This window comes from Lissotriton vulgaris, chromosome 9 (genome assembly GCF_964263255.1).
Source record: "Lissotriton vulgaris chromosome 9, aLisVul1.2, whole genome shotgun sequence".
In the NCBI taxonomy this organism is placed as follows: domain Eukaryota; kingdom Metazoa; phylum Chordata; class Amphibia; order Caudata; family Salamandridae; genus Lissotriton; species Lissotriton vulgaris.
Window position 1 is genome coordinate 1236120935 of NC_141697.1, and position 12278 is coordinate 1236133212.

The 12278-nt window shown below is 46.5% G+C and overlaps 1 protein-coding gene across 2 annotated transcripts in view; it reads right to left on the reverse strand.

The window, feature by feature from the left end:
- Positions 1–1353: 1353 nt before the first annotated feature.
- Positions 1354–12278, reverse strand: part of LOC147693147 (SRSF protein kinase 3-like) — a 164743-nt gene continuing 153818 nt past the window's right edge. For both annotated transcript variants that reach the window (XM_086936892.1, XM_086936893.1), the window contains exons 9-12: positions 5370–5477; positions 2581–2650; positions 2369–2461; positions 1354–1908 (exon numbers count right to left, since the gene is read on the reverse strand). In XM_086936892.1, the coding sequence (XP_086793018.1) occupies positions 1724–1908; positions 2369–2461; positions 2581–2650; positions 5370–5477 (456 nt within the window). In that variant the 3' untranslated portion in view covers positions 1354–1723. The remainder of the gene's footprint in view (positions 1909–2368; positions 2462–2580; positions 2651–5369; positions 5478–12278) is intronic.

The window sequence follows — 12278 nt, forward strand, 5'->3', positions numbered from 1 at the left end:
TCTTTACATACCCACTCGCTTTTGTGAACATCATACTTTCATGTCAATGCAAACAAATTGCCGACTGATTCTTCCTGACCAAAAGCACACCATAATTCAGGTGACATTTTGTGGCATTATGCTAATGCATTATTGAATAATTGTAACACCCTCATTAACAAAACACCAACCAACGAGGCAGATACTTGTCTTTTTCAAGGTCAATTGAATCTGGATTCCCTTCATATATCCTGCTCTTTAGGTGACTTGACTTTTAATTTTCCAAGTCTAACATTAAAGCTATGCTCATTTGAAGTTCAAGATAGTATTTCTTTCCTTTTTAGCTATAATCCTGCCATAAAAAACAACTGGATTGTAAAATATGCTTCCTGTGAAATGTATGGATTATTGTAAATTCAAATGGTGGTATTTAAAAGGTATCTATTTGTTTTTTCCCTTGGTGGCATCAGATTTTTTCTTTCCTCTTCCACAAAAGCCTAATTTTGTCCCTGAGATTTGACACTTCACGTTGTGGATGTAGAACGGTGTCTCAGTTCATACACTGGCGACATACAAGGGAGATGGATACATGCTTGATTGCGTTATAAATTAACTATAGCTGCCATTTTGAAGCTTGTCAGTCTTTTGTCATGTATTGCAGTGCGCTGCAGTCCTTTCACCTGAGAACACTAATATTAACTTTCCACAGTGACAAGCACCGCTTTCTGAGATCTGCAAAGCTGTCATATGGGTGATTATGAACACATTCTACAAGAACTACTGATAGAAAATCAGCCTCTTTGTAACAAAGACCTGGTTTCCCTTCACTATATTCAATATTTTGCTGATCCATTATCCTTCGCAAGATCACATATAAAATTGAAACTATATATTTCCCATCCCTTCATTCTCCTTTCCAGCTCTCCTACTTCCCTTGTGTAACTGTCGCGAACATTGTTTTAACCAATATTAAATAAACCACAATAGACTGACATCTCTTTAGGGACTAAGAAGAGGTGTTACATTTCCCTAACTCAATAATTCTTATTTTCCAGAGATAGGAAGGGTGAAAATCTAAGTTGAAGAACCAGGATTTAACCTTTAGGTTAAACCCAGATATGTGCTGCAACCAAGCTGGGCATCTCACAACCTTATGCACTTCTCCTTGAGCAGAGTAAATGCCTTTGATGGGTTCTCCATTTTGGTCCTGTTTCCGAGTGATTGCAGATCAGGATGGGTAGAATTCTAGTTTCGTCTTTGTCTGGGGTGAATGGAAGAGAAGTAACCTGGAGACAAGGAGATTGGATATGGGGATCGAATGTGTAGAGAAGGGGTGACCCACTGCAGCCGGCATCATGCCAGGCTTTGAGCATTACTACGGTCTAGGTTCAGAATTCCAGGTAGATCCATTGCATGTAAGTTTATCTCACGCCGATATCCAGGTAACATGCTGCGAAAGTGGAGCTGAGGGCAGACGTTGGACCCACTTAGGGTCTACTGTGATCTTTTCACAAAGTGCGGGTTGTAAAATCAGCCCCCATAACACACATAACAAAGAGACTGTGATCTTCGCAGGCAAAAGAATAAAAAACAATTCTTCCTCAGTTTGAAACAACTCCTAAAATCTGAATTTGTAGCACCTTTTTTAAAAATCTAGTTCAAATGCCTATTAATATCCTGTTAAACCAGTTTCATGTTTTTTTCACTGATGTTTTGTAAACCAGTTCGCTCAGAAGAAGTTTTTTTACGAGTTGATCCAGGGGTGTTGAAGGCATTTTTCAGCGGTGGCCCTTTTCTCTGGCGCGTACGCCAGCATGGGCTGCAGGAACCTGGAGAAATGATCTGCCTCGGTGGACGGCCACTTGAACCTTCCCACCAGGGTGTCAAACAGGCTGCATGGGTAGAGAGAAGGAATCCGGAGAAGATCACCTGGGGATAAACAAGCGGACATTGTTAAACTGTCCATGAAGGGACACATTAAAGAAACATGTCTGCTGTGCTAGCGTAAGGTTTCGGTGTCGTAAAGCACTTCTGCAGCAGCCCCAGAATCTACTGTTCTTAGAGATGTTGTGGTGCCAGACTTCCACCTCCTGCTCCCCCCACTTATATGTGTACGGTAGTCAGAGAAAGCTGCTGCTCGCGGTGTGAAAGCTGCCACTCTAGTAGAAAATCTACTCAAGTGGCAGAAATAAGCAGCGCCCTCTGGCATGCCGCGTGATGTCGTTTGCACTGATTTTACGTCACAGGAGAAGCTCCACGTGGTAAAAATCAGTGCGAGCAGCTTGACGTAGCGCAACTCCCATGCTCGCGTAACTCTATGGAACTCTGCAGAGTGACACTCTGCGAGGTCGCCCAGGCCTAACGTAGAGAATTGACAGATTCATTATACCTTGTCTGTTGAAAAATGTTGGTGAATTTGTCCCCGACAAAGCAATTTTGGGTGGGATCCGTCCGAGAAGTTCTATTATGCATGCTAAGTGATCTGAAAGGGCAAAAGACGGGAAAAGAGAACATGAACTGCATGTCTAAAAGGTACAGGGAAAAGGATATTTTGCAAATCAGCATAGTTGAGCAAAGTTCAGAGTTAAAAGAAAGTCATACCATCATTTCTGGAGAACGCCTTCCCCGCTTGAGGTTCAAACAGGTATGAAGCAGTGGCCATTTCAAATGCCTGGAACAGTAAGATATTACTACATTTTTACATCAGATGACCTCTATCCACCTCCCCTCAAAGAATCAATGTTTTACTTTTGTAACATTAACTTAAGTGGTTGCCTTCTGCAGGAGATGCTCCATAAGCTGCACTGTATATTTCACCTTATTGGCAATCCTTCTAGTACCGTGCATAAGTTTACAGTCATGCTCAGATCCCTCTGGTCTAACAACCAGATTACCTCCCTTCTGCCGGTTTAGGAACCGCGTGATGATAAATGGCCATTGGATGTGGGGCAACATGTACAAGATGAAATCAAGCAAAACAGAAGCAGATCTCTGCGATGATGACAAACCCACCTGGGACCGTCCACCGTTGTACTCTACCCAACACCCAAGCCTGGAACTTGGGGGTCTATTGGGGGATGAGCTGTTCATGGACCCTCATGCATCAGCCATTGTAGATCCCTCCTACACCATTTAAACACCTTGAGACTTTATTAACCCTCTCTGGTAGGCCTGAACTATTTTGCAATTCTGGAGCTGGGAATAACTGTGGATTTTGCGGGAAAACTCTGGGAAACCTACAAATGCGTATGAATCACAATGGGGAGCAGTAGCCCACCACATACTCATGGTAGAAGCAGGGTTCCCCATTTTTAAAGCCCAGCAGGAGAGGGGCCTGGCAGCCCGTCATACACACGCTGGAGAGATGAGGCTGTATATGGAGTGTCAGATGTCAGACTCAGCAGAGACTTGTAAAAGGAGCCAGCACCAGCCTCCGCGTGCCCTAAAAATACAACTTGCACTCTGCTGCGGGACCATGAGACAGAAATGAATCAATTTTTTACATAATGGTTTGTAATTTAAGGTTATAGTTGACAAAAATAGATATAAGTATTTTAACAGTAATAAGCAAGTGAATTAAAGGTGTACCTTACTACCTTTCTGGTTTCATTTATACTTCGCTGATTATGGGCTTAATTTAGACTTTGCAGACGGTTTACAAGTTTCTTTGGATATAATGCACTTATAATACGGCAGACGGGATAGCCATCATGTTTGCGTTCAGGATCGGACAAGACAAAAAACAAGAGACAGGCTTCAAAATAAATATGGCGTTGACTAGCGAACCATATAGCTATAAAAGTGGCCCACGTTTATAAAAGAGGCCAGTTTTTACTCCTAGTGGCACGCTGTATGTGTATTTTGCATGGTATGTCAGACTGCAGGCATTTTTCTTTGTTGCAGGTAATGTTTGTGGTAATATGAGCGAAATCAACAGTAACAACAAGCCCATTCAACCTTATATAACAGGCCCACAAACTGCTAAAAAACCGACCCACACACCGCTCTGTCAAACCAGCCCAACGGGGTTGCGCTACAGGTCAATTCAACCATGTTTGTAAGGGAGTAACCCATTTGCTGAACTCTAAATCAGACACATAGTTGGATCTCATATCGCCAAAGGCTGGAAACCCGGACTTGGTGTCCCGTTTAATGCAGCCAACTGTGCGTGACTTGACTGAATTGCAACATAGGTTAAATGGAATGAGAATTTTTTTAAACCAAAAAAATTAAATCTGAGCTTTGAAAACACAAAGATAAATTGTAGTGATGCAAAGAAAAAGAAATAGTAATGGGTAATGGAACTTGAATTCTAGAAGTGGTACAACACAGTGCTTATTGGGAACTTACCGGTGGTAGGTCCATACCATGCATGCAGTACACCGGATGGTGATCCTTACCATGCACGCAGTGCCCCGGGTCGTGCTCCTTACCATGCACGCAGTGCAGCGGGTCGTGCTCCTTACCATGCACGCAGTGCACCGGGTTGTGCTGCTTACCATGCACGCAGTGCACCAGGTCGTGCTCCTTACCATGCACGCAGTGCACCGGGTCGTGCTCCTTACCATGCACGCAGTGCACCGGGTCGTGCTCCTTACCATGTGTGCAGTGTACCAGATGGTGGTCCTTATCATGCACGCAGTGCACCGGGTCGTGCTCCTTATCATGCACGCAGTGCACCGGGTCGTGCTCCTTACCATGCACGCAGTGCACCGGGTCGTGCTCCTTACCATGCACGCAGTGCACCGGGTTGTGCTGCTTACCATGCATGCAGTGCACCAGGTCGTGCTCCTTACCATGCACGCAGTGCACTGGGTTGTGCTCCTTACCATGTGTGCAGTGTACCAGATGGTGGTCCTTACCATGCACGCAGTGCACCGGGTCGTGCTCCTTACCATGCACGCAGTGCAGCGGGTCGTGCTCCTTACCATGCACGCAGTGCACCGGGTTGTGCTGCTTACCATGCACGCAGTGCACCAGGTCGTGCTCCTTACCATGCACGCAGTGCACCGGGTCGTGCTCCTTACCATGCACGCAGTGCACCGGGTCGTGCTCCTTACCATGTGTGCAGTGTACCAGATGGTGGTCCTTATCATGCACGCAGTGCACCGGGTCGTGCTCCTTATCATGCACGCAGTGCACCGGGTCGTGCTCCTTACCATGCACGCAGTGCACCGGGTCGTGCTCCTTACCATGCACGCAGTGCACCGGGTTGTGCTGCTTACCATGCACGCAGTGCACCAGGTCGTGCTCCTTACCATGCACGCAGTGCACTGGGTTGTGCTCCTTACCATGTGTGCAGTGTACCAGATGGTGGTCCTTATCATGCATGCAGTGCACTGAATGGTGGTCCTTACCATGCGTGCAGTGTACCGAATGGCGGTCCTTACCATGCACGCTGTGCTCCATATATCTGCTGGAGTGCTGTATCCTGATCCCAGTAGAACTTCGAGAGCCCGGTACTGCTGTGTTTGGATCTCCTCGGAGAAAGGTTTGTACTGAAACGAAATACAGTGGTTAACGCATAACCTCAGAAGTCCCGGTCCAAAATATACCCCCACTATGAGTTTAGAACAATATCTGAAAATAATGTATAATCCCAGAGAGTACCAGGAATGAGTAAATGAACAAGAAAGAGCAACAAAGAAGATACTGAGGTTCCATAGAAAAAAATGAGATACAAAAAGGATTGAGATGCTGTTTGTCTAAAGGAAGGTCAGTGCAAGGCTGATGGTGAATAGGAGATGGGATTCTAAGTGAACAAGTTAGGAAGACTGTTTGTGGTGAGATGCCGATGTTCTTGTGGAAGCATATGAGAGGCAGGTAGTGGCGAGACACACAGGTTCTGAGGGAACGAGTCTAAGAGGCAGATCGTGGTAAAATGTTCCAATTCTGGGGGAAGGGTTTTGAGAGGCCGATCGTGGTGAGACACGGGGGGATCTGGGGAAATGAGACGAGGAGGTAGATCATAGTGAGATGCTGGTGTACTGATGAAGGAGTCTGAGTAACTGGTCTTGGTTAGACGCCAAGGTTCAGGGGAAGGAGTCTGAGAGGCAGATCATGGTGACGTGCCAGGGTTCTGTAGAAGGAGTCAAATTGTAATAAGACACCTAGATCTTGTGGACGGAGTTTGAGAGGAAGACCGTGGTGAGATGCTCGGGCTCCGGCAAAGGAGTCTAAGAGGCATATCTTGGTGAGACCCCAATGTTCTGAGGAAGGAGTTTGAGAGGCAGATTGTGATGAGGCACCTAGATCCTGTGGAAGGATTTTGAGAGTGAAATCGTGAAGTAATGCCGGGATCTGGAGGAAGGAGATTGAGAGACAGATCATGGCGAGATGCTGTGATTCTAAGGGAAGGAGTCCTATAGGTGGATCATGGCAAGATGCTGGGTCTCATTTTAAATTAGGTTAACAATAAAAAAGAACCCATAATATAAAATTCTATAATGTTAACAGTATAGCATCAGCCATAACTGTAACGCTAAACATACCACTCGCCCTTACATTTACTCTGACACTAACCAACCCTGGTACTAGCCATAGCATTACTGTAACCCTAAACGTACCCTAATGCTCACATTGTCCCTTGTATTTCCTGAACCCCCAACTCTCACCTCACTCTAATCTTAACCTGAACACTGCTACTTAGAATAACCTAACTATGGGCCTGATTCACTGAACTAACTTAAGTCAAAATTCTAAACTTACTACTTTTGGTATTCACAGAAGTTAGGATTTTGTCTTAAGTTTGTCTTAAGACAGACTTAAGACACACTTAAGACAGAATTAAGTTAGGATTTTGTCTTAAGTCTGTCTTAAGAGAAACTTAAGACAAAATCCTAACTTCTGTGAATACCAAAAGTAGTAAGTTTAGGATTTTGTTTTAAGTTAGTTCTGTGAATCGGGCGGCCCTATATGCTTAATTTCCGCCGATGCTTGCTGATCATGGACAAAGGTGCTCATATTTGAGGACCAGGCATTATTTTTCATCATCTAACTTTGGTCCAGAGCAAGAAACGACGGCAGAGAGCAAAACAGTGACAAAGGGAGATAGAAGGGGATGAAAAAGAGCCTGCAGGATTGAGAATAAAAAACAGGAATTGTTGGGTGGTGTAAGAAAAAGGCATGAGGCGGAATCAAGACGAGGCCTGGGCAGAGTTTCGATTATCCCGGAGGAACTGGAGTAATTTTGGTAATTCCGCGTTATTCTTGACATGGAATTAATAAAAATGATGCAATTACTGCTTCTCGCGCAATTACTCTTCTAGCGTAAGTCAAGTGTAATTTTGCAGAATTCTTTGGTAATTCCACGTGATTGCACTCCACAGAATTGCGAAAGTTATGCGCAGTCCTAAGCAAGACCATGGAAGCCTTCGACAGCACCGGCCACGGGCTCCTATAGAAAAAGGTTTGTACCTTGCACATATTAGGTTTTACATATTATATTCACTATCAAACCATAACCTTCAACTTTCCATTATCTATTACATTTACCTCAACCCTTACCCTACCCTAGCCTCATCACTAACACTGTCCCTTAAACCTACCTAACCTATACACAATCCCTACCAGGTACTTAACGTAGCTTGAAATCTAACCCTAAACCAAATACTCATCCATTCCTTGATCTAAGCCTAACCGTAGCAATTCCTCTCACACGTCCCCTAACACTAGTCTTTATCCTAATCCTTACTGTGATCCTACCCTAACCATAACCCTTGTGAAAGCCCTAACCCATTTTGCCCAACCTTAAATCTACTCATAAACCCATTATGACCCCAGCAGGTGATCGCCCGCCAGCCAGGATGGTCCTTGCCATATTTCTGTAACCTGCCGCTCTGGTGGAGCGTGTATACTGAAAGGGCTTCAGTAGGCTTGGCGGGCACTCTTTCAGTAAAATGAAAAGCTCTGTGGGGCTTCATTTCATTGCAGCCAACTTGACCTTTTTTGTTACACAGAAGCAAACCCAGGAAGCAAGGGTTTGTTTGGTGAAACGAAAAAGAAATGTCCCCAACATGTTGGTATTTTCTATCCCAGCGCGTGTAGAGGTTGTTAATTGCAAGCTTGGGCAGAGAAGTGAACATCAGAAACTTGGTAGTTCCCCCACCACTGAGAGATATTGAGTAACTGAAGGTTTGGTGATGCAGGAGCTTTGCTCATTTATAAGAGGGTTCCCATTCTTGCAAACCCTGATGAGACCCTAACACCACCTGTAGCCTTGACCCTACCCTAAAAAGTAACCTAACTCTAGCCATAAGATCCCTTATATTTAACTTAAGCTTTAACCTAAGCCTGTTTCTACCTCTAACCTAACCCTAAATGAATCCTGACCTAAAACTATCCCGTTTTGTCGTTTCTGTTCTTTTTAATTTTATTCACTTATACCTCGGTTTTAATAATTAGTTTAGATTTGCCTAGATTTCATAGTCACCCCTACCTGTGTCCTTAGACCCGGACCGCATCTCCTGCACTTTAAAATTCTGCTGCATTCACCGCCATTTGGGCGGCCCGGTCCCTGCGCTCTGTTTACCTGGGGCGCCATCTTGGGTGGGTCTAAGAAGCACTCCTCAGCCATTCGCTGGAGCCGACACGTGGACTGGATAGAGGCTGTACTTAGAGCGTGTACTTAAGGCGGGTAGGAGGGAGCTTCACTCCTGTTTGGATATCGCCTTGCACATAGCGCTACTCGCTAGAAGCCTGATGTAATTTTAAAAAAGTCCCGTTTTGTCGTTTCTGTTCTTTTTAATTTTATTCACTTATACCTAGGTTTTAATAATTAGTTTAGATTTGCCTAGATTTCATAGTCACCCCTACCTGTGTCCTTAGACCCGGACCGCATCTCCTGCACTTTAGAATTCTGCTGCATTCACCGCCATTTGGGCCGCCCGGTCCCTGCGCTCTGTTTACCTGGGGCGCCATCTTGGGTGGGTCTAAGAAGCACTCCTCAGCCATTCGCTGGAGCCGACACGTGTACTGGATAGAGCCCTACTTAATTAGCTGGATATGACGTGCAGCGTGTACGCGCATCATGGACGCCATAGTCACGCCGGAGTCACGACAGTCCAGCCCGTCTGCGCCCGTCCGCGCTGAGGACGCGCTGGGCGGCTGGACTCTGGACTTAGACGAAGCCTTTGCCTCCTCGTGTAGATACTCTCACCAGGAGATGCTACGCCTGAAACCCCGAAGTTTGTGGTGCTCGCACTCCTATGAACCTGACAAACTTCTTTTTCCCTTACGATGTGGCTGTTACCACACGCGTAGGCCTGTCAGTCCTGTTTCCCGTCACCTCTCCTCTGACCTCCCCGCCGTCAGTAGACCCAGGACAGTAGGAGTAGAAGGCATTTTGATCAATGCCCGCTCCCTTGTCAAAAACAAGATAATGTTTAGGGAGATGGTCCTAGACAGAAAGCCTGCCCTAGTGTTTATCACTGAAACTTGGGCTAAAGACTCATCTGGTCCTGATCTGATCGAAGCGGTCCCGGAAGGGTACTGCCTTCCAGACTGGACAGACAGGGACGAGTGGGAGGGGGTATAGCGATCCTCTATAAAGACCACCTGCAATGCCACACAGTACCTATACCCGACTTTCCGGATAGCTTTCAAGCTTTCTGTTTCACCATAAAGGAAGTGCAATGCCCTTTTTTCAATGGAATTCTGCTGTATCGACCTCCTGGCCCGAGGACCGACTTCACGCACAACTTCCTCCAGTCCTTGGAACCCTACTTTGGTCGAGAACATTTTTCCATTCTAGGTGATTTTAATTACCATTTAGAACGGCATGCTTTATCTGATACTTCATGTCTTACTGAGGCCTTGGCGTCCTGTGGACTCACGCAGCGAGTTAGCGGGGTTACCCATCGTGCGGGCCACACACTAGATGGTATTTTCTCTAACGACCATCGTTTGACCATCCAGGATCCGGTGTATCTGTCTTGGTCCGATCACCTTGCGGTCCCTTTCCTTTTGGAATACCATAGGATGGATAGAAGTAAAATAGGGAAACACTCAGTGGAAACTGCCAGAAATTTTAGAAATATCAGCAATGACTCCTTTGCGCCATGGGCTGTCAGCCTTTCTACTACTGGCATGGACAGTGTTCAGACCGCGGTTGGTCATTTTGAACAGGTTATTACTGAGGCCCTGAATGAACTGGCCCCAGTACAGACCCACTGCCGAGCCAGAAAAAGACCATCTGCCCCATGGTTTTCTGAATCCCTCAGACTCCTCAGGCAAGAAGTGAGGAGGATGGAGAGGCTCTGGCACTCAGGCTGGGACCTCAAGAACAAGGAAGCTCACAAACTCCTGGTCAGGAAATACAAGGCTGAGATTGTGCAGGCCAAACAAGATCACTTTGTGGCCATGACAACCTCGCTCTCCTCGCCGAAGGAGCTTTTCAGAATCGTTGACTCCTTAGTCAACCTACAAACACCTGACCCTGTTGTACCCTCGCAAGATCTATGTGATAAAATTGCTTCCTTCTTTCACACCAAAATACAGGATATCTACCTGGCTCTTGAGGAACAAAGAGCATATATCAGTGGGCCCCCTGCTCAGGTTGAGATGAACATGACCACCACAGATATCTCCCCATTGAGCACCCTGGACTCCTTTCCCCCGTTGGTTTTACAAGATCTGGAGATCTTGCTTAATAAGACCAAATCTGGCTCCCCCCTAGATATCTGCCCACTGAAAATCATTAAGCAGTGTAGGGAAACCTTCCTACCGCCTCTGCTAGAAATTATGAATCTAGCTATGAGAGACGGTGTCTTCCCCTCGGAGTGGAAGAGTGCAGTAGTGAAACCCCTGCTAAAGAAGGCCTCCCTTGATCCGGAGGTCCTAAAAAACTTCCGTCCGATCTCACTGCTCCCAGCCCCTGCGAAGATGCTTGAGGCACATCTAAACAAGCATCTCGCTGCCTTTGTGGAAGACTCGGGCTGTCTGGACTTTTCCCAGCACGGATTCAGGAGGGAAAACAGCACTGAGTCGGCCCTCACTATTGTGCTTGATAAGATCCGCACGAAAGTGGATGGGGGCCAGACCTCCCTCCTGGTCATGTTAGATATAACTGCGGCCTTTGATACCCTTTCCCCCTCAGTACTCACATCTCGTCTGAGGGAAGTGGGGGTGAAGGACGCAGCTCTAGATCTACTGACCTCTTTCCTTGACGGAAGGGAACAACGAGTCAAGCTGGGGAAGTTCCTATCTCCATCCCGACCGGTGCTTTGTGGGGTCCCGCAAGGGTCGGCTCTCAGTCCGACCCTATTTAACATCTACGTGACCCCACTAGCCAGACTAATTAGAACTTTCGGGATGGAGGTAGTTTCATATGCAGATGACACCCAAATCCTCGTCTCTCTTTCCCATTCAGATGTACCAACTGCCTCCAACTTTAGATCTTCCATGGAGGCGGTTGGTCAGTAGATGATCCAGAACTCACTCAAACTGAATGGGGAGAAGACTGAGGTAATGGTGTTTGGAGGGAAAGAGAACATCTGGTCAGCCAGCTGGTGGCCTGACTCGCTAGGAGTGTGCCCTTCCCCCACGACATCTGCTAAGAATCTTGGGGTGATGATAGACCCTGCCCTGGATATGGGCAGACAGGTGAGTAGAACCATCTCCACCTGTTGGGGCTTAATCCACACCCTGCGAAGAATCAGGAAATATCTCTCTCAGCAATCCAGAAAGCAAATAGCTGTCGCACTTATCGGCTCACGACTGGACTACTGTAATGCGCTGTATGGGGGGCTAAACAGGAGCCTGCTGCAGCGCTTGCAGGTAGTCCAGAATGCCGCAGCCAGATTTGTTCTGGATGTTCCCAGACGCTCCTCTGCCACGTTGGCCAGGAAAGCGCTGCATTGGCTACCGGTAGAGCACCGAGTACGGTTTAAAGTCCTATGCATGACCTATAGAGCCATTGCAAAGAACAGCGATACGGGAGTTGGTTCCATCATCTCCCATTACACTCCTGGAAGGGACTTGCGCTCCTCCAGGAAACTGCTCCTGACAGTCCCCCGCATACGAAGAGCCAAGTGGGGTGGCAGGGCTTTCTCCACCCTGGCCCCTAAATGGTGGAATGATCTCCCTCTGGATCTCAGGTCCCTACCCTCCCTACAGAAATTCCGAAGTGCCCTTAAAACTCGCCTCTTCCTGCAAGCCTATGTGTAAGGATGATGTTTCCATTTTTTAGATGTTATTGTTAGGCGCCTTGATACCTGCGGGTTATTGTTTTGCGCATTATACATTTTTATCAAATCAATCAAGCAGCCGAACATTAACCCTTGCCCGAATACTAACTCTCA